Raw genomic sequence first — 22,986 nt, 5'->3', positions numbered from 1 at the left:
ATAAAGTCAATTAAAAGATTAGTGCTAAGAAAAAAAGCCGGTATTACAGACGGCTTTAGGATCCCCTTAATAAGTAATCATATATCTAGAAATGAATTATGCATAACCAAAAACGAAATAAGCTATGTTCACAGCTAATGACAACTGTTAAATTAATAATATTTATATTATATAGAAATAAATATGATTTAATTTCTCCCCGAAACAAAAAGATTATAGTTTTCGGTATATTTTACTATTTCCAATCTGAGATAGTAATGGTGAGTGAACAGGAGCCCGACACTTGACGGGTCGGTTTTGTTGCAATCGAGAGTTCTTCTCGTAATTCGATTTAATTGCGCGCACAAACCGCTGGAAACGCATCTAAAATTGTGGCTTTTACTTCGTGTTTACAAGGAAAAACGCATACGGTTTTGAAGTCCATATATGATTTAGAAAATTTGGAGTACGCGGAGCTGAAATCAAAATTAGAATTACGTTTCGGAGAGGGGTTTTTATCTCAGAATTATTATTTATAATTTACGAGACAAAAATTCGAGAAGGATTTGGCTTTCCTTCGTTCGGAACTGAGAAGGTTCTTGTTTAGCCTGAGTGCTCCTTTAGCCAGAGTACTCCTTCGCGATAAGAGTTAAATCGTTTGTGCTCAATTTATTTCAGCTCTTTCGGACGTATTTGTAAGAAAAACTTTCCAACTGGAGGGGATTACTTCGTTGAAATTGGCAGTGGGAAGAGCAAAGGCTGTCAAAATAATTCATAGGGATGGTTTTGAGAGAGGGAGAAGGGAAAGGGAGAGAATATGAGGGGAAAGAAATAGGAGGGTATGGCTGGAAGGGATCCTGGCGTGGTAACAGCGCCAACCGGAGAGAATGTTGGACCTGTCCAAGCTGTGGAAGCTGAGACAATATACATAACCCTCGAGCACGATTAATTGGTTTCATGGTTTAATTAACCCTTTCGGTAGTGACTATAATCACTGTTCATCATACTGCTCGTTGTGGCCGAGCAGTGATTATAGTCACTGTCCACATGCTGCTCACTGCGGCCGAGCAACTTGAAATGTTAACTTGTTTCTGTTGATAAATTTTTTTAATGTTTTTGTTATTGAGTTTTATTACATATAATAATTGAAGGCGTTGAACGTCGAATGCCTAGCTCTCTCATCTGAATCGCGTATATCAGCAGATCGACACTTCGGCCATTGGAGGGCTGTTCGCGCCCCGGTCGCTCCGTACCGAAAGGGTTAAAAATCATATTATTCGAGACTGTTACTCTTCATACAATTTTGATGAATTGAAAATCAATGCTGTTGAATTTCGTGCTATTGAAAACAATGCTATTGAGTTTCGTGCTGTTATAAACTATTCGATTCAAAAACACCAGAATATAAAATTGGACACTTGGTTCCAAGAGTTTATAATAAAAAAAGCAATGAAATATCCGTGAAGTGGGTTTGTAACTATAATTATATTCTAATAATATATAGAAATCTGTACAAATAAAGTAATCAACATAGTTTTTTGTTGCATTTATAGCGTACGTTTGAGACATAAGTCGAATGGAATCTGATTTCACAGATACAGAATTGTACAGTTAATATATTGTAATTTGTAATGTGAGGAAAGTTAAATACTAAGCTTATTATTACTATAGTATATGTATAATATTGTTACGCACTCGTAGCTCGCGCTGAGAGACGCCCGTTACATTCGAGTTGCAGAACGAGGATCGTCCCTTGGTAACCGGCAGCTGTTGTTGATCAATAAGTCTCTTACAGCGAACTCGATACACTCAGTACGCACAGGTGCATATTAATTGCAACTGTGGATCGTTTGCGTCTTCGGCATTTTGAGACTATGTGGTATTTTCCAAAAATTTGTTTACCTAGAGCGCGATCGTTTAAACACTTTAAACTTATAGTTTAGACAAACTTATAGTTTAAACTTATAGTTAAGATCTTAAGGAACATCTATAAATTTTTTAAGAATTTTTGATAAAGTTTTAGGTTGTTTAATATGCCGCGCACGAAAACGACCCGCATGCCGAAAAAGAGTGTACGGTTGCAGAGTTGTATATCATGATTTAATCTCTAATCTTTAAAGTAAAATGCAAATATCTCGATTAATAAAATGCCTAATACATATTTTACCAAATAGCACAATAAAAAATATTGAGGATTTCATGATTTAACCCGTTTATATTAAACATATACTTTATATACGTTGATTTGTGTTAATACTTACGACGGCTTTAATGTGCATCAGTGGCGCACTGAGTGCATTCAATCAAATTCGCTATTATAATATCTCTATTATAATATTGCTATTGTTATAATCTCTATAGAGATTGTATTACAGTTTAAACTGTAATTGTGTGCCGAGCCGTTGGGTTGACAATTATAAGGCGTATTTCTATCCGAGCTGTATTCGATCCAAAACAAAAGGGGAACTTTATTCGGATCAAATACAGCTTGGATAGAAATACGTCTTGTCAGTCCAATGGCCCGCCACACAATCTCCAAAACTCCAAGGCGCTTATGTTGATCAACAATAGCTGTCGATTATCAAGGGATGATCCTCGTTCTTCAATTGGGTGTAACGAACGTCTCGGCGCGAGCGTAACAATATTATTATATTAGTACAACACATTATATTGTACTAATATGTAAAAACACAATATTTTGTACCTACACAACACAATTACTTAGTAGTCGGAATTAGTTACACTTTCGAGGCGATTTTCGAGAACTACGCCTACTTCTCTCTCCTTGCCTCTCCGCTCGGCCGGCGAGCTCTATTCTTATCGAATTTCTTCTATCGAAATCCTGTTTTTTAATTTTTATATACGCATGAATGTATTTATGTTGTAATTTCAACGTGACAATGAGAAATTCGATAGGAATAGATTAATAAATTAGGAAGAGCGCCCCTCGCAAGCTCTATGACAATCCCGTGCTTGAGCGGCGCGCACGTCATTTGCAGGCAAGGTCTGTAAATAAACGCGAGGTCTATCTACGGACCTTGCTTGTAACTCTTGTAGGGTTTGCCAGCCGAGCGGAGAGGCAAGGGTAGAGAAGTAAGGGTAGCTCTCGAAAATCGTCTCAAATGTGCAAATGATTTCAACCATTAACTGTCTGGCTTAAAAACACAAAGAAAATTTCCTAGAATTTTGATAATATGCTTACAATAGGATATACATATATTTTCAGACTGCTAAAAAACACAACAAGAAGAAAACAGAAGAATGTCTTACAATTACAACAATAGAAAAAAAATAAAAAAATTTTTTATATACTGTATGTTATTTCTAAATGCTAACACTTTTAACATTTTAAAAATATAATTAGTATAAAAACATTTTTATTACTTTAAACTTTATGTATATGTATATGGAGAGATAAAAGCCTTAGTGGCGTAAGACAAATTTTTAAAAATATTGACTCGTGTACATAGATGGAATCTATACAATATATAAATTGCATCTATGCACACAAGTTAATATTAAAAAAAAATTGACTTACACACCACTAAGGTTTTTTATCCCTCCATGTACAATATAAATAAAATGTGGTATATAAAAGTTAACATTTAATTTTAACATTTTTTATAATTGTTGCAATTATTATGTAGTTATAAAAAAGTATATATGTATTTATGAAATAAATTAAAACTTCTAATTAAGGCCTAATTAAAGATCAGCAATAATATACGTGCAATATAAATGCATGCAAGTAGTACGAGAGTAGTAGTTAGAATAATGATAAAATAAAATTGTTTTTATTTTTATTAAAAAATAAAAATATAAAAAATTTTTTTGTCCTTGTTTTAAAGTACTCTTCAAATTATTCAACTTTTGTTTAAACATTTTTTTCTCTCTTTTATAGTTTCGGAAATATTCGGCTCAAAGAGAAAAGCCGATTTTTTTTCGGTGGGTTGTTTCACCCCCTAAACGCGCGTATGGGCACGTATAAAAAAATAGGTGTTCCTTATTTTCATCTAAAAAACAACATACTAAAAGCTCATCAAAATCGGAGGGAGACAGTTCCGTGGGTTTCCTTGATGTTAGTATGATATTGCCATATACACTATACAGTTTTCTCTGATCGAAAGCCACTATTTCTAACACCTGTTGAACTCTAACCGACCATTAACTTTTTAGAATATAGTCAATAGAAGTTGGCTATTCTAAAAGTTAACGGTCGATTAGAGGTTAACAGACGTTGGAAATAGTGGCCCCCAAACAGAGTCTTGTAAAATCTTGTGTCCACATGATGATAGATCGCCCCGAGATCTCGGACGGCGAAAGAATTGACCAATTACATTTAAACATTTCGGTTAATTTGACCAATGTCATTGGTTAATTCTTTCTCCGTTCGAGATCTCGGAGCGATTTCTAGCATCGCGGACACAAGGCTCAAGAGCAAGAGGATAAAATATCGATCGGTACATCAATCTAAAACAGTAAAACTTTCATTTCGCAACAAGTCGCGTCGACTCTAAGTATTTGCTCTTGACATGAGCGCTGCGCACATATATATCACACGTTAACATTTTTAGTCTAATCTAAAAATTGTATTAACAAAATTTTGAAAAATAATTATACAAATATAATTTAAAAGGTTGCAAATAAAAAGTCAAAAAGTTTTAAGCGGGGAGCACACACTTCTGCACAACGCATAATGCGTAAGCATAAGAAAATTGATTGGTCAATAGACATGTGCATAAGGAAATAGACCAATCAATTTTCTTATGCTTACAGCTTACGCATTATGCGTTGTGCAGAAGTGTGTGCTCCCCGCTTTAGAGTCAACTTTTATGCCACAACTATGCAATTGAAGAAATGAGATATGTGATGTTAGCGCTAATACGAGGGCAATGGAGGGCTAATGGAGGGCTAATACGATAACAAACAGCGCGGCGCAGGGCTAACACTGACGTTCGTTTAGTGAAATGAGGCGCAGGGCTAACACGAGGACAATGGAGAGTTAACGGTGTATAGGTCAAGATCGCGCAAGCTTGAACTTTTCTTACGTTGCGGTGAAGTTTTTTTATTATAACACAGAATTGTCTCATGACACGTCAATGCAACATCAAAATAACATACAACGGCCGTATCTCGAGATATCGGTACCTTATATGATTCGCGGCGACATCCTCGGCAAATGTAGCCGCTGATCGAATCCTGAAGTAAACCCTGTAGTTTTTGCGCGAAGATCCATGAAAACGTCAGCTTCAGATGTTTACAATCGTGTGTCACGTGCTCGAAAAGCTCGCAGCAACGATTTCTCGTCTCCGTACTCTCCGTTTCGTTTCTCACGCAACTGACGCAACGCGCGTCTCGTTTCGCGCACACTGACATCGCGACGCGTGCGACGGTAACGATAATAAGCCGGAATAAGAAGCTTGATTGATCTACACCATGCCTTTCGCGTTCATTATCCAGATATCACTTACACTACTATCGCTGGTCGGAATCGATTTCTTTCGCGAAAATGTGAAATCTGGATCTTCCTTCACATTAGACTTTTCCCTCTCTAAACCTGAGTGACGCAATCGTTTGTTGATATAAGCCAACAAAAACCACGCAATAAAATTAAAAAGATAAACGATAAAGGATTCCAATCGTCGCCTTTATCTGCAGAATGTTTAGACTAGACCTTAGACTAAACCAGACCCTGTAGCCCGTAGAAGGATCGAGAGATCCTTCTACCTGCTCATAGCACGGATTACTTCGTAGTTCGTCAGTTCGTTCCCTTCGTAATATGATTCCTTGACGTCCCCCAACGTCCCGTCAGTGAATATATACTATACTGGAATGTGAATCTATTGATGTACTCTAGTACAAAATGAGATGGAGAATTATGGCCAGACCGTCCTTTTCTGTTGCTGCACTTTTCGAGAGCAATTGAACCATTGGCCAATCAAAAGTTCGCTAAACAGAGACAGAAATGGACGCAATAACCTGTCTCTTTCTTCTTGTGGCCCGAGGAGTTCACATTCCAGTATAATACTTCACTGCGTCCCATTCACATATATTTTAGCAACTGATATCATTTTAATTTATGATTCAGACGTAATACAAAAGTGCAAAATTGCTCACAAGACAAAACTTGACAAAAAGAATTGAAATAGGCATAAAGAAACGAAAAGCGGCTAATTAACTAACGTCCCATAACACATATTTTCCAATATTATAGTATATTCCAATATTATAGACTGCGGTCCGATTCTGTCTTCGTTGCACATCGATTATTAAACGAAGATAGAGCGATGGTTTCAACGCTGTGAGCATGAATCAGATCACAGTCATAGTATATAACCAAACAGTATATTGACCAATCAAAAGCGTTACACAATTTCTGTTACACGGGATTGAACTTCTGATTGGTTACGCGGTTACGTGTTACGCGCAAAATACGTGTCATAGGCCGGTATTCATATTTCACAGTCGGTTCTTATTTCAAGATCGTCTTAAAAGTAATGTCTTAAGATGCTAATACGGCTGTGATTGGTTCATGACATCTTAAAACGGTCTTAAACATAAAAAGTGACTATGAATATCGGCTATAGGACACGCCACTTTCACGAGAAAGACGCTACTAAACCTTTCACTCTACCCAAACGCCAACTGTAGCCAGCATCCATGAAATGGTTCGTCGATACTAGCGCCGGTTACACTCGATTACTCTTGTCAGTACTAACCCCGGATGTATATAACGATGCGTAAAAGAAACAGTCTATTGATACTTGATACTAAGTATCTCGGGTGAAAAAAATCTCTTATAATATCCTATAACATTTTTAAGAATTTTTAATATCTTAAGTTTATGAACATCTCTTTAAAAAAATTCCTTTAACTTCTTCAGATTTTATATAAGTTTTCTTCGAAAATTATAAAATGAGAATTCTAGCTTACATTTCAGAATTTACACTTTTATAAAGAATAATATAATTTCTGAAAAAGTTATAAAATTATATGAAAATTGTGAAAAACTTAAAAATTTATATGTAAAAATTTTGTAAAGTTACATAAAGAATCCTAACACAAATTTTTATTAGAAATCGTCTATAGTAAAAAGCTGATGCAGACAGAACAAATTGTCTTCGTATAAATTTTATTTTTCTTTTATACTTGAAAAATTTTATCTTCAATGCAAAGAGTCAATCCTTCGGGATAGTGTCACCTAGTTTTTTTCCCCCAAACAATCACCTGGGATATTTTTTATGCTCCAATCTAGTCACTATTATTAACTACTATCTTGATAATTCTACGATTTATTAATATTTGAGATCATTATGTACGTATATAGATTTATTCAATATTTTCTAAAAAAAGTAAGGAAAAATAAAAAAGGTTAGGATTCTCAATCAGTAAAGAAGACTGTAACTGTTATTGAGCTTCGATTTCTCATTGTTATAGGCGCACAAAAGTCACCCCAGGTGACTATACACCTAGGTTAAAGTTAAAATGGTGGATTAAAGGCCCGGGCACATAAAAAAACTTAAGCAGTAAAAAAATCAATGGTATGTAATTTGTTTACTGCTAACGTCTCACTACTTAAGTTTTTCTATGTGCCCGGGCTTTAACTAAAGGGTGCATCATGATTCATGATTGCTCTGAGACGTAAGCTAGAGACATTTCCATACTACATAGGTTAAATTGCATTCCGATATTTACTGTCAGTAACTGTCAGTACTGAAAATCTATTGTATACGTGACGTAAAATATAGAAAAATATAGATTTTCAGTACTGACAGTGAATATCGCGGAATGCAGTATCATAATCGCTATATTCGGTTGACATTGCCTTAGCAAAAGGATTAACGATTATTTTAAGGATTACGAAGTTCGAGAGTTTCTCTTGGATTGCAATACTTAATACTTAATCCCTTTTAGATAGAAGAATGTCTCTTATAAGTTTTGTTTTTAAAGAAATATTTAAAAACGTGCTGTAGATTTATTATAAGCTAGAACTAAAATCTTCAGGTCTTAAATTTTATGACGCCCTGGTGTCATAAAACCCACCGACGTTTTGCTACAGGCCTGGTCAAACCTGGTCAACCTCGAGCTCCGGAGCTGGCCTGTTTTATTTATCTTTAACAGTCATAAAATTGTATAAATAATTAATTTCCATTTATTGCATCCATTCCCAGCAAATACAAAGTAGTCATAAATGTATGTACAAAACGACACACACATGCTTAAATATACAACGACATATATGTAACTGATGACATAATTGTTACTTTGTAAGAGTTTTTGTCGATGTTTCAAGTCCCCCTATTTCACGTATCGTTTTTGCCCGTTCTGTCATATTTAATTGTTTTGCGTCAAACAACTCTCGTGTGAATGAAAAAGCTGCAAACGTATCCAATGTTTCGTTTTTTGCATCCCGAAAAAATTCCGACAGTTTCGTTCCGGCAGATTGACTCAAATCTTTCCACAATTTATTCACATCGAATAATTTCGCATTATGCGTTAACGCCGAACGCGCTGTTTGCGAAATATGGTCTGGTCTGTAAAATTATTTAAAAATTTAAATATTAGAGTCCATATCCAATCCGAGAATCCGATTTAAGCATAACTGTGTGAGTATAATAGTTGATGCATTAGCAAATAAAAAGTTTATGCTTACAATATTATAACTTTTCCGCTAACGTTTTGACGATCATCTAATATAAAAGTCTTATTATTAGTAGATGTATTATATGGCGTAATCGTAGTATCATCGATCCACATTGAATCATTCTCAACGACAGAGGGTGCAGATGTCGCTGTTACAGTATCGTAATTCGAGCTATTAAGGGGATCCTAAAGCCGTCTGTAATACCGGCTTTTTTTCTTAGCACTAATCTTTTAATTGACTTTATAGAAATACAAAATTCTTGTCTAGAATTAAAGTACGCATCAAAATCTAGGTCATGGTGGTCAAATTTATATCGAAAACGAAAAAAAATTAATATTTTTGTTAATTTTTGGTATACGTGACGACAATATTTGCTTTGTACAAAAATTCCACGATAAATATCCACAAAATTAGACCGGCATGACCTAGGGACAACATTTAAGAACAATATCGTGCAATTAGATCTAAGATTGAAAACCTAGAAAAAAAGATTACTTTATATAACTTTTATATGTGCAAAAGCACATTCAGGTTGACAGGATAAGCAATATTGCGTGTGGCAAGAGATGGCGCAGTAATCGAACAAAGACAGATGCCTCTCGTTAGACAAGGACAGATATAGATATATGACAAGAAAACAGAATTAGAAATGTTGACATTACCGACGTCGAGGAAGTTCAGCCTTCACTTTAGGATCCCCTTAACAGCGCTACCCTCGGTCGAGTAAAAGGCTCGAAATATTTCGTAAAATTGCGCACTACCTGGTATCTCAGAGCCTTGATCGTTCGTGAATAATACCGAAGCGTTAAACAATGAAGCGGAATGAAACGATTTACTGAAAAAATGAGATATGTGTAGATAAAAAGGCACTTTCTTTACGGAGTAGAAGTAAACATATTTATTTTCACAAACATACTTCTCACGTTTAATTGAATAATTATCCATGTCGAGAAATCTCATAATAATATCCGTGGAGTTCTGATCTTTCCTGCCCAGATGTACCGCGGACCAAGTGATAATTGTCAGAACGATTAAAAATATTGCAAACGACATCAACCACTGGGTCAATCCAAAAGCCATAGTAAAATTTATCTTTTTTATAAAAAGCGACTTCACAAACAAATCGTCCCGTGTCCCGTCAATCTTTTCTTTTTTCGGTTATACTATATTCTACGTGAAAAGGATTTGACCATTTTGAAACAAAATGTAATCTGCCGCGATATGTATTTGATCGATCAAATATAGGGGTGTGTTCAGATTCCACACCCGAGTGCTGAAAATCTATAGTGCACGTAACATATGTTGTAGGTTTTTTAGCACTCGGGTGGGGAATTCGAAGGCAGCCGTTCTAGACTAGAGGATGAGCCGACTCTTGGCTCATCGGCCTTCTATAGTGTACGTGACATAAACTATACATAAACTATAGATTTTTACCCGTCTACACCACTCACTCGGATGAGCTGAGAGTCGGCTCATCCTCCATGGAGGATGTTATGTTTGTGTGTTCATGGAGCTCGTGTCGACATTGGTGCAACGTCATGGCGCCTCCTGACAGCTGATTTTAAATGTTTTAAATCATAGAACAAAGTCGAAAAAATTTATTAATGGCAGTAGCACATATAGTACAAGATTCAATAGATTCATTATTATATCTGAAAGCGATGATGAAGAATTTGAATTTTTGAATATAAATAATCGAAAAAGAAATATGTCTAAGTTGCAAAATTATGTGGAAATAATAGTCCCAGTATTAACTGATCAAGAGTTCAAGGCTTATTTCAAGTATTAGTTAGTAATATAAATATAATTTCTTTTCTTTACAAAAAAAAAAAATAAATTAATAAAAATAAATTAAATAAAATAAATTAATATAATAAATTAATAATTATAATTAATAATTATAATATATTAATATTTAATATTTTTTTTAAATTTAATAATTGATTGTATTATTTAATAATAATGATTAATCTAATTTAAGATATCTCCTGAAACTTTTGATTATCTTCTGTCTCTAATTGAGCAAAGATTACAAAGATAAAACATTGAAATGAACTTTTAATTCACGCAGTTTCTGTTGCCATTATGGAGATTATTATTATTATAGCCACTCCAGATTCTTCGAGGTACTACTCTTTGAAATATTGTCAACTTATGAATTAGGCAATTCTTAAGTTTTTATTTTTTAATGTTCAGTTTGATTTGCAAAAAATTTAAAGTCGGTAGAAGTATTGCGTTGTATGTAACAAGACGTATTGTAATGCACTTGTTGAACTTGCGCCTATTATGATTAAATAATGGATTACGGGAGAACGAGTTGTTCAAATATGGGTATAGGATTTGAAGCCACTAGTGGTTTTTCTAAAGTCATCGGTGCTATTTTGAGATAATTTAATTTTAAATTGCTCTTGAGATTCGGCGTCCTAGAGATATATGGCTGCGTAACAATTGATATCGGACAAAATATATCCGACAAAATATCTTGGACAAAATGTCTCACCGACAAAATATCTCGCGACTAAATATCTCGCCGAAAAATAATTTCTCAAATATAACAAATATAGCTGAACATAAGGCGTTTATTGCAAACTTGTTTCGCGTGGAAAGTGTATGCGTGGAGGCAGTAGGTTCCGCCCTCCTGCGGGGGGCTCCACTATTATTAAACTAGACACATAATGTGCCTTCAAAGTACATGCGTGGGCTTTCCACGCGTGGAAAGTTGTAAACCCATGTAACAACTCGTCTCGCGTGAAAAGTGTATGCGTGGAGGCAGTAGGTTCCGCCCCCCTGCGGGGGGCTCCACTATTATTAAACTAGACACATAGTGTGCCTTCAAAGTACATGCGTGGACTTTCCACGCGTGGAAAGTTGTAAACCCATGTGGCACCTCGTTTCGCGTGGAAAGTGTATGCGTGGAGGCAGTAGGTTCCGCTCCACTCCACTATTATTAGTTATATACTAGTTATAAATTTCAAAGGCATAATTACAGCCGGACTGCTCTGACACACGATCGAATGCTTACTAATAAACAGCCAGAACATATCACAATAAGACTTCGCAGTGCGACGCCGATACACGATGGAATACAATCCACTACAAGACTACGTGAAACCGAGCGTGACACAATATCCCTGTACAATCAATGGTAATAGCTCAGTCATTTTAGGTTTTCTGTGCAAAAAAATTAGTAACCACTTTTTTTCTTTTTTAATCGCTTTATTTTGTTGTTTTAAATAACATATTAAAAATCGAGAACGATACCGGGTGTGCTAAAAAAGTTATTCAAGATCAAAGGTCACGAAAATCAGTTTTTTTGCGAAAATCTTGTTTTGTATGGCTCGGAGGTCAATTAAAGTGGTTACATAAAAGAAAGATCATGAAATTATCTACAAGAATGGTTCTATTCATTTTTTACGCACGATGAACCGTTGGCGAAATACAAAGTGACGAATGTGTACGTCGAGCGTTGTGTCCATTTCCGCACCACCTTTGAGGTAAGATACAAGGCGCGTTTCTTTTTGGTACCAAGCATTGGTCAGTATAGCCGTTTGAGTATCGCGAAAACATATTATTGTCATTTTATTTGGCTTCACAGTAATAATAATATTTTTACCATATTTTTCTATTAATTTTGTTTGGATCGTCATATCCGCAGAGGCATCTCTCCAAGCAAATCTCGCAGCTCTGCTAACGTGAATTGATCTATTCGACACCTCACATGCACAGTCACAGAATTAACGTTAGTTAAATGCTGAATGTGTTGATTAAATAGACTACGTTAATAAAAACAGTATTGAAGCATATAAAAGGCGATGCATCGACGAGAGCCCTAGTACATCTCAATGTTCTCCGCGAAAAAGACGATCAATGTCGAACTCCTTCAATTTTGAAAAATTGTGTTTGTTTTGTGCCGAACCAGCCGACAAAGCGCTTGAGAGAAAAAAAATACAACAACGTAGATCAATTATAAGTTATGTGAGTACAAATCAATTTCAAGACGCTATTATTAAAACAGCGGATACACGTGGTGACTGATTCAGCAGAATAGTGAAAGATCGCGTTAACTTCGTGTTTGATTTAAGAGCTGTAAAAGCTAAATATTATAAAAATTGTTATGTACAATTTTTAAAACATCCAACAAGCAGCAAGATAGGCCGACCAATCGACATACAAATCGCCAAGAAAATGGAAAAAATATTTTATTACATCGAAAATCACGATGATTGCCAATTCACGTTAGCAGAGCTGCGAGATTTGCTTGGAGAGATGCCTCTGCGGATATGACGATCCAAACAAAATTAATAGAAAAATATGGTAAAAATATTATTATTACTGTGAAGCCAAATAAAATGACAATAATATGTTTTCGCGATACTCAAACGGCTATACTGACCAATGCTTGGTACAAAAAAAAACGTGCCTTGTATCTTACCTCAAAAGTGGTGCGGAAATGGATACAACGCTCGACGTACACATTCGTCACTTTGTATTTCACAAACGGTTCATCGTACGTGAAAAATAAATAGAACCATTTTTGTAGAGAATTTCATGATCTTTCTTTTTTGTAACTACCTTAATTGACCTCCGAGCCATACAAAACGAGATTTTCGCAAAAAACTGATTTTCGTGACCTTTGATCTTGAATAACTTTTTTAGCACACCCGGTATCGTTCTCGATTTTTAATATGTTATTTAAAACAACGAAATAAAGCGATTAAAAAAGAAAAAAGTGGTTACTAATTTTTTTGCACAGAAGCCATATTTTCGTCTAAAATGACTGGGCTATAAGAATATTGATGCAGGGAATTATAATATATATTTTCATAATTTTTACTTTGATTTAACTGTGGTTTCTGGTAGCATTTTTTCCGCTAAACAAAAAATTATTAGGTTTTATAAGGCTAACTGCTCTAATTTTTGAGATATACAGTATTAAAGCTCATAAAGCTTAAAATAAAATGTGTGAATAGCTCAATATTTTATATTTTGTGAGATATTTTGTCGAAAATATTGTGTCGGAGAAATATTTCGAGGTGAGATATTTTTCCCGAGTTATTTTGTCGAAGATATTTTGTCGGAGATATTTAGTCGTGCTACCGAGATATATTTCAGCACAATCCATAATAATAAAATAATGATAAAACACGAATAAATCTAATAATTTATTAAATTTAATTAATTTATACAAACTTATGCAATACGTATGAATTGACAGAGAAGTTCTTTAGAGCGGAAGGAGAGAAGGAGAGGGAGGAGGACGGAGGGGGGGGAGAGAGAGAGAGAGTGTGTGTGTTCACAGAGTTCAAGACTATATTTTCGGTTGTCGAGTCAAAAAAATTAATTTTTGTCATATTTCAAAAATTAGAGGTCTTTAAAATATGTTCTTAAAATATTATGTCAAAATTCGAGAATTTTTTTGAGGCTGGAGACCGTTTACTTGACAGAAACGTAGGTAGAAAACGGAACGCGCATCCCTTCGAATTCGCGCCGGTTCAGGTATGCCGGTTGGGATACGAAGTCTTTAGATATGAAGAGGACAGCATTTCAATGCCTTCTGTACTTGTGTGTATAAGTGTGTATAAGCAACATATATTATTGTGTGTGTATAAGCAAAATGCAACAAGTGTTTCAATTCTACAATTTGGCGCATCGCGCCTAAGCATCTTCATTGTGGTTCCAAAACAATTGAAATTACTTCGTACCCAGCATTTTTAATAAAGGATTTAATACGATTTTCAAGACAATAATGGACGTAACTATTGGTCTGCAAGCTAAATTATTTGTTGATTATCACAACAGTCAGCGGTTGAAGAAACCTGCGAGAGTGTCCGCCCAAACTACTCAAGAGGCTCGAGTTGCACGAAAGGACGAATTAACAGCACTACAGGCCTTTTATGAAGATGAAGAAGGTCTACTTTATGGCCCTGAAATAGCCGACTAGCGTCAAACAGCTGTAAGTACTTAAAATTTGATAGTTAACTGTACTTGAAACTTTAAACGCGTTTTTCTCGTAGTATTTTTTTACCTGGAGACCACGATATCTCGGAAACGGATAGTTCGATTAACTTGAAATCTTCAGGATAAAGAATACAAGTCCCTTTCTAGCATAAACTAGAATTATTTTAAACCGATGTGACTGGCGAATAAATTACATTTACTTCGCCAATTACATAATAAACAGCAATGGAAGTATTAATCGACTCTTCTGGCCATTATAATTGTCAAGACAATACGACCTTGATTTGGTTCGATTATCGTCAAGACGCTCTTTTAACCAAAGATTTTGATCCTTATAAATTGATGTAATCTTTGACACTTATATATAAGCATCTCATTTAAATAATTAAATTTATTGCAAAAAATATTACCTCAGCCAGAGTACGAATCTGGAACCTTTCTCATTCCGTGAAGGGTCCAATTCGAATTCTGACACTGGATTTTTGAGAATTTTTTCAGATTTTTAAATTGTGGCCATCGATATGTCGGTTTAAAAAATTATAACTAAATCAATTTTATTTAAAAAAATCTAAGTGCATTTTAAAGTTGAAACAATAACATAAAAAATCGCCGACCAAATCCGAGAGGTCCACGATCAAACCCAGGTCGATTTGGCATGGAATGCCTCATATATTTAACCGCAAGTAATAATTTTTTCAAAAATTTATTTAATTACATTTCTTATATAAAAGAATATTTGTTGCATTATTTAATATTATAAGATAAAGATACTTTTTTATTCTGAATGTACTTATAATTCTTTAAATGATATTGTAATAATTTTAGTGCCAACTAAAAATGTCTAAATTTATTAATCTGTGTGTGTGTGTGTGTGTGTGTGTGTGTGTGTGTTTTATATAATATTATATATTACAGTTTCAGGCGAGATTTCCTTGTCAATTTAATTTACACAACTAAATAGTTAAGTTTGTTTTATTTTAATTCGCTGAATTTAATTTGCGATAAATTATTAACTTTATATAAAATATTATTTTTATTTTATTATTTATTTGGTTTTGTTTTTATTTTGTGTATAGAAGTCATGGATATTTCCTTGATTAAACGTGTTTTTTTATTCCATAATTTACGAAAGGTTATTAAAAATTGCACATAATTGTTGTAAGTAAAAAAAATAAAAATAATAGTTATACGAGTGAGGGATATGTGACGGACAGCATGCATTAATTCCGTGGTTGATGATGTTCTCTATAAGAGCTACCATACCATGTGTCTTGACAGCGTTCCCTATAGAATGTACAAGAACATTATTACAAATATTAATAATAATTAGTTTATAAAAATAAACAATTTTGTAACTTGCCAGTGATGAATAACAATGTATTTCAATTTTTTCGACTTAACTGGCAAACGGGTTTCGTACAATCACGACGTTTCGACAATTAATTTATAATTATCTAGATAAAAAATCTTTTACTTACAAACAATTCTTATATTTCACTAGATTTTGAGCCCGCGCGAAGCTATTCCCCTCTCCCCAAACTCACCCATTAATTAAGAGCACCAATAAAACCCCATAAAACCCCCAACTTTTAACCCCATAGTAGCCATCTCCATAAAATTAATAATCTTTTGGTACCAGTTTCATCAAAATCATCAACAAAAAATTAGAAAAATTTTGGCACCGGTTTCAAGAAAATCGATCTATTAATAAAAAATTATCCATTAATGAAAAATTAAACTTATCCTCCAAAAATTAAAAAAATTTTGGTACTGGTTTCAAGAAAATCGGTCAATTAATATTCATTATTTCTCAAAAATTGAATAATTTCCAAACCCCGATTTCCAAATAATCGGTAACGAAAAATTATCCATAAAAATTATCCATTAAAAAAATTATCCATAAAAAAAATTCAGCTTGATATCTCAGTTTGCGGAAATTGGAGCAATCACGTACATTTTTTTTTAACAGAAATCGGAAACTCCTTTACTATTATCAATTTTTCTAATTTTATTACATTCTTTAGTTCTCTCTACTTCTATCTATATATATAAGTACCTGACGTCTTATAATTATATACGTCTATATTTCAGCTATACGCCAAGAAAGGACTTGGTTTACAATTAAAATCCGCACATCTTTATCTTTAGATGGCATAAACTCTTGTAGGCTCGTAGGACAATATCCGCTCCAAGAGTCTAATATAACACATTGAAGCTCCCAGTTGCGAGTAAAAAAACATTTGTAAACCAAGATTGAAAGTGTTGTGTAGTCAGTTTGTTTGATTTCGATGCTGCGATAAAAACATTTGCAGGCCTAAACAAAATCTCTTCTACGCGTGGTCCAAAACTTTCACTGGCTTCTTTCAATACCAAATAAAGAGGTGATTGTAACTGTCCGCTTGCAGAAATTGTAGGCATAATAGTGTAGCTGTGTGTCACTACTGATCGTGATTGAACTACACTCTCGACTGTTTTAACACCTTGTATCGTCAACGTTTTGCCTGAATGTACTTCCAAATTAAATCCACTTTCGTCTGCATTATATATATTTTGTATATCAAAAACATCTATAAATGATTTTACAAAGCTTATGAATTTTTGGCACGCAATTTGTAATTGTTCTTGATTTGTCTTGAATAAACGGTTTATAAACTTTGTTATTTTTCTTGACACTATTCCGTGCTTTCTTTTAAAATTTAATATGCACGTTGCTCCTGCTTTAAAATGAGGAAGATTAATTTCTTCTTTTACTTCTAGCGCTTATTGTCGCAGATCAAAATCATGAATAATGCTGTTTTTGTCGTTAGCGTCTTTGAATTTGTTCAAGACGTATTCAGAAATATGTAATAGTTTTTCTCTATGAGTACCTCTTTGTAGAGAGAGTTCCCATTTATACAGCTGCGACAAGGACTTTACCTTTCTAAAGCGATGTTATACTGTTGATAAAGTGTAACGTCCTTTTTTTCCACTTTTCCACAATTCAACAGCTCTTCGTTTATAGTTATTATTTACAATATTTCGTATTCTTCCGATGTACAACTATCTTCTCTCTCATCTTCATCTTCTTCAAGTTCTTCTACTTCTTCTATTTCGTCAGCTGCGACAAATTCTGCATCAAATAAGTTTAAGTCCCAATAATTCTCAAATTCTAACGTAGTGTCGGTCTGCATAGCAAATAATATGTCATCCATTGAATTTTGTATAATATTCTTTATAGTATCATGTAATTCGATTTCTTTATCATTTATGGTGTTTTTGGAAGATTTGAAATTTGGAATGAAATCATTAACATATTGAGAACATTTGCAGGATTCACACGTAACATTTTAGTTTGTTAAACTAAAAACAGATACTTTTTCTGAATTATAAAACTTTTGACAATTTTTTACACTTGAATGAATCGTTAAACTTGTTGGTACTTTATACTAAAACTATGCACAATATTTCCGATTTATATAGAGCCTTATCATCGGCGACCTTATCATCTTATATTTACATCTTTTTTATAACAGAATCTTCTGGAATATGGAAAATTACTGCAAAATATTGCGTCTAATCGCAATGCAGAGTAATCACGTACGTTGCACGTGAGGATATTTTGCAGTAATTTTTCATATTCAGAAGATTCTGGTATAAACAAGATATAAATAAAATGATAAGACTCTATATACGTCGGAAATATTGCCCGTAGTTTTAGTATAAATCATCAACCACGGAAGTAATGCACGCTGTCCGTCACATATCCCTCACTCGTATAACTATTATTTTTATTTTGTTTACTTACGACAATTATGTGCAATTTTTGATAATAACCGTAAATTAAGGAATGGAAAAACACGTTCCATAAAGGAAATAACTATGACTTCTATACACAAAATAAAAACAAAACCAAATAAATGATAATATAAAATTAATATTTTATATAAAATTAATAATTTATCGCAAATTAAATTCAGCGAATTCTAATAAAACAAACTTAACTATTTAATTGTGTAAATTAAATTGACAAGGAAATCTTGCCTGAGAAACGGTAATATATATTATATAAAACAAACACACACACACACACACACACACACACACAGGTGAATAAAAGACATTTTTAGTGGGCACTAAAATTATTACAATATTATTTAAAAAATTATAAGTACGTTCAGAATAAAAGTATACTTTATTTTATAATATTAAATAACGCAACAAATATTTTTTTATATAAAAGTTGCAAAAAAATAAATTTAAAAAAAATTATTACTTGCGGTTAAACGTATAGGTGTTCTTATTATAAAACTTTCCACACAAATAAGGGAGGGGGGTAAATCGATGAAATTTGTTCCGTTACGACCCAAAAATAGTTCTAAAGAGCGAAATCTCCCCTTATATATAGAGCAACTTTTTGCTTTTCTCGATATATCTCGTAAAGTAAGTAAAACTTTTATAGGAAACATTTTTTGATATCTCAACACGGAGAGAACTTTTTGTTATGTTTTACCCTTAAATTCACTACAAACTTGAGACAACTTGGCAACCAAGGAATTTTTAAAATATACAAAAGACATTTTACAAACAACGTGATAAAAATTACCAAGCAGACTGGTAAATTTTGGAAAATTATTGAAATTTCTTAGATATATTTTAGTAAAATTAATCAAACATATTTTATATTTTAATGTAATAGATATTAATATTTTTTATTATGGTAGATATTAATCAGAATAGCTCGCATAAAATTCTTGGTGGTACATGTTGTCCCACAACTACCACGATTTCACGGTAAATTTTAAGAGAAAATTCTCTCCGTGAAATATTTTTCGAGATATATCGAGAAAAGTAAAAAGCCGCTCTACATATAAAAGATGGTTTTTACCCCTCAGAACCGTTTTTGGGCAGCAACAAAAATTTCTAAATTTATCTTTTTACCCCCCCCCCTCCAACATATGTGGAAAGTTTCATTAAAATCTGAATTTTCCACTTCGCGAGGTTTTCTTATAAGTTTATGTTTTCCTTAGTGGTTTGCCAGCTTAATTTTACGTTAGATTTTAATATTGAAATGTCATTTGGGACAAAATGATCCCTCCATGGATGTACAAAACGATCCCAGGATTATTTTAACCCAACCTATTTGTGCTAGATGATTATTCTTGTGACTTTTGTATCTCCAATTTCTTTGGTAAATAATTTTATTGTATAATTCTATAATTTTTTATTTCATTTTCTTTATTTTATTTTTTTATAATTTTTATTTACTCGACAATCATAGTTTTATCTAATGTTCAAAATTTTTAATTGAATGTGCAATTTCGAAAAGGACACATCTCTGAAAATTAAAACTTTTCAGGAATGAAAAAAAAATAATTTTTTAAACTATTGCACCCAGTGATACAAAACTTTACAATTTGCATTTTAGGGTCAAATCACAATAAAATATAAAAGAAAAAATATTTAAGGTATTATTATATGATTTCTTTTGCCTATTTTATTTTCGAGATGTGCCCTTTTCGCAATTCATGGAAAAAATTAATAATAATTTTATAGAAATGTATAAAATCAGAGGATTCTACAGTAAAACAACAAGGTACAATAGAAAAACATATGTATTAATTGACAAATACTAGCTGACAATGAGTATGACAAGAAAAATACATAAGGAAATAAAATATTTTTGATCTGAAAATATCTTTCTTTCAACGTAGAAATCTTAAAATAAGGATATTGTGTTAAACTTACTTGAAGAATACTTGCTTGAAGAAAACTTGCTTGAATGAAGTCATAGTGCAACCGAGAAAAAATGTTGAAATAAAAAGTTGAAATTCATATAAGAAGATTATAGTGATCTTGCTTATATATGAAACAATCTATATCTTTTTATAAGAATTTCAACTTTTTATTTCATTTTTTTCTTGGTTGCACTATATAATGACTTCATTCAAGCAAATATTTTTCAAGTAAGTTTAACGCAATTATAATCTCATTTCAAGATTTCCACGTTGAAACTAAAGATATTTTCAAATCAAGAATATTCTTTTTTCCTGTGTAGAATACAAAAATCATGTCAGAAACATTTCATGTAATTTTGTAATGTTTAGCGAAAACGACAACTATTGTTTCGTGACATCATTAGAATAATGAATTAGGGCACATGTCATAGAGATGTGCTTTTTTCGAAATTATTGTTGAACAGAATTCCTGACATCGGTGTATACTGATGCAAGTTGAGTGCCCTTTTCGCACAAAAGATGTGCAGACGTAATTAGAATATATGTATATTAGTGAAAAAATCTATAAACCAAAAAATGTGAGATATGCCCTTTTCGAAATTGCACATTTAATTTAATATTGTGTTTCAATTTTAACCCTTCGTGTGTAACGTCGGGTCACTCGTGCCCTGGCGAAAGTGACTGTCCCCTGTAGCTCAAAGGGAGGGGGAGGGGGCGGGACCAAACTATACTGAAAAAAATTGTATACTACTAAGCTACTAGCTCCCCAAGCGCCGACGGTCTAGTGCGTAAACAGCCGTTGTGAGAGCCAAACGAAATTTTGAAAGTGCACGAGTGACCCGACGTTACACATTACGTTGATTAAAAATAGCAGGTGAGTAAAATGTTTATTTTAATTTGGATGTTTTTTTTACTAAAAATTCATGTTTTTTCATTGGGAATTGATAGATTAATCTTAGTTATCGATAAATAATATGTTTTGACTGTGCACAATAATTTAGCCTCGATATAATTTTTTCATATTTTTGTACTTTTTTATAATTTTGTAATAAATAATTGTGATTGATTACATTTTCATGACGAAACGTGATTAAAAATGAATAAAATGTGTATTTTACTGTAATTTATACCTATTTACGTACTTTCAAAAAACGTGATTTTGATGCTCAAAACTTAAGCATCCCATTAATTTATACATACTTCCAATATTTTTTTCTTTAAAGTTCTATTCTTAAACTTTAATTTCTTTTTTTCTTTTTTTTAATATATTAATTTTTGCCAAAGTTACGATTTTTTGAAGAAAATAGTCCATTCTTCACGTTTTTATTTGTTTATATAAATATATTGTTTAAACAAATGAAAAAATCGGCAATATAGCGATTGATCCTTAAAGTAGGATAGTTAATAAGGTAACATGAATTTTTTCAGATTTTTTTAGAACACTTTAAAGTATTTTTTAGGCGTCGGACACGAGTGACCCGACGTTACACACTACAGGTGCCGAAAAAGACATTACACACGAAGGGTTAATTACGTTAATTATAATAATATATTTTTTATGATAATAAATAATGTACTAACCTATTTTTGTGTTCTTTATTCAATCCTTAATACACTGGAAAAAATGATCCTTAGGGATTATTTTGTCCACACCCCAGGGATCTTTTTGTATATCTCTGGTACCAAATAATCCTTTTACAGAATTTTGGTAAAAAAAAACAATCCTACCTAGCAACATTAATTCAAAACTCTGTTCAATTAGTTGTAGTTAAATAACCAATAAACCAAAAACCATTAAAGATATAAATAGAAATACATTATTCTATACCATTAATTGACTTCTCATCAATGTTTATTGTTTGGAACAATACTTTATTACCGTTGCGTTCAAACCTCGAAATTCGCGGAAATTTCTGGAAAGCGAAGGAAAGGCTAGCCAGAGGTAGGGGTATGAAAAGACGCGACGTAATACAGATACTTACTGTTATCTCGAGTACACGCACGGAGGCGCGTGTCTCTTCTTCTTCTTTTTTCTTCATATGACTCCAATCCCCTCACTCAGGTTCAATTCGGCCACTAGTCGTCAGATCTAATCCAGACTCGAGCAACGAAGTCCAAGCTCAGAATATTTGAAAGATTCAATCCAAACTTGGCACTAATTGCATCAGCACTCTTCAAAATTTATTCAGAACAAAACACGTCCGCACATGTCCGCACACGTCCGCGGTCTCGACGAGACTAGGCGCGTGCCTCGACTGCCTCGACTGCCTCGACTGCCTCGAGTCGAACGCACTTTTCGATGGCTCCGGTATTATGGATCAACGTTCCGACAACGTTCTTACGAGACGCTATGACGCTTACCGAAAGCGGTGCGATCGTCGGTCCTATTTCAGGTCAAGAATTCCCTATTACCTAGGATTGGACCATGTGCGACTTGAGGGTGTAAGGAGCTGAAAGGGCGAGGTCTTAACTTAAGAAATATTTTAAGTTTTTACAATCAATTCGAACATTAATTATAAAAAAGAGAAAATCAAATAGTATACAGATTGAGAGTCAGGCAAATTAAAATATAGACGGTGTGTGTGCGTGTATGTGTGTATGAATGGAATATCCGCGAAGGTTAAGCCCCTTGCACAATGCCAGGCAACAGGCAATAGGAACAAGAAATAACCAAAAAATCGTTAATTACAA

At 33.4% G+C, this 22,986-nt stretch overlaps 2 protein-coding genes and 1 long non-coding RNA gene across 6 annotated transcripts in view; 1 reads left to right on the top strand and 2 right to left on the bottom strand.

Moving 5' to 3' along the window:
* The window catches only part of LOC139820107 (uncharacterized), a 77,880-nt gene that overhangs the window by 28,677 nt on the left and 26,217 nt on the right, over window positions 1-22,986 (bottom strand). The window contains exon 1 of one of the 3 annotated variants that reach the window (XM_071790097.1): window positions 22,278-22,559. The exons of 1 other annotated variant lie outside the window; for it this stretch is intronic. In XM_071790097.1, the coding sequence (XP_071646198.1) occupies window positions 22,278-22,334 (57 nt within the window). In that variant the 5' untranslated portion in view covers window positions 22,335-22,559. Of the gene's footprint in view, window positions 1-5,127; window positions 5,731-22,277; window positions 22,560-22,986 lie in introns of those variants that run through there. One more of the 3 variants, XM_071790096.1, reaches the window with a different exon arrangement.
* Window positions 1-22,986, top strand: part of LOC139820117 (uncharacterized) — a 45,376-nt gene that overhangs the window by 9,986 nt on the left and 12,404 nt on the right. The window contains exon 1 of one of the 2 annotated variants that reach the window (XR_011733901.1): window positions 13,849-14,576. The exons of the other annotated variant lie outside the window; for it this stretch is intronic. This is a non-coding gene — a long non-coding RNA (uncharacterized lncRNA). Of the gene's footprint in view, window positions 1-13,848; window positions 14,577-22,986 lie in introns of those variants that run through there. 2 annotated transcript variants of the gene reach the window in all.
* Window positions 7,465-10,334, bottom strand: LOC139820226 (uncharacterized). Its single transcript, XM_071790369.1, has 4 exons — window positions 9,540-10,334; window positions 9,311-9,458; window positions 8,633-8,808; window positions 7,465-8,513 (listed from the first exon to the last, which is right to left on the bottom strand). Exons 1-4 carry the CDS (start codon window positions 9,701-9,703, stop codon window positions 8,240-8,242), a joined length of 762 nt encoding a protein of 253 aa, XP_071646470.1. The 5' UTR covers window positions 9,704-10,334; the 3' UTR covers window positions 7,465-8,239.

The sequence above is a fragment of the Temnothorax longispinosus genome, chromosome 10 (assembly GCF_030848805.1).
Source record: "Temnothorax longispinosus isolate EJ_2023e chromosome 10, Tlon_JGU_v1, whole genome shotgun sequence".
NCBI lineage: Eukaryota > Metazoa > Arthropoda > Insecta > Hymenoptera > Formicidae > Temnothorax > Temnothorax longispinosus.
The sequence above is the reverse complement of the archived record's forward strand: the minus strand, read 5'-3'. Positions and strand labels throughout refer to the sequence as shown.

Bases quoted from the DNA above. Each gene is read 5' to 3' on its own strand.
- LOC139820226 (XM_071790369.1), bottom strand. From the start codon at position 9,703: ATGGCTTTTGGATTGACCCAGTGGTTGATGTCGTTTGCAATATTTTTA. The intron at 9,459-9,539 runs GTATGTTTGTGA...TCATTTTTTCAG, and splicing joins TATTCAATTAAACGTGAGAA to TAAATCGTTTCATTCCGCTT. The intron at 8,809-9,310 runs TGAAGGCTGAAC...AGACGGCTTTAG, and splicing joins CTGTTAAGGGGATCCTAAAG to GATCCCCTTAATAGCTCGAA.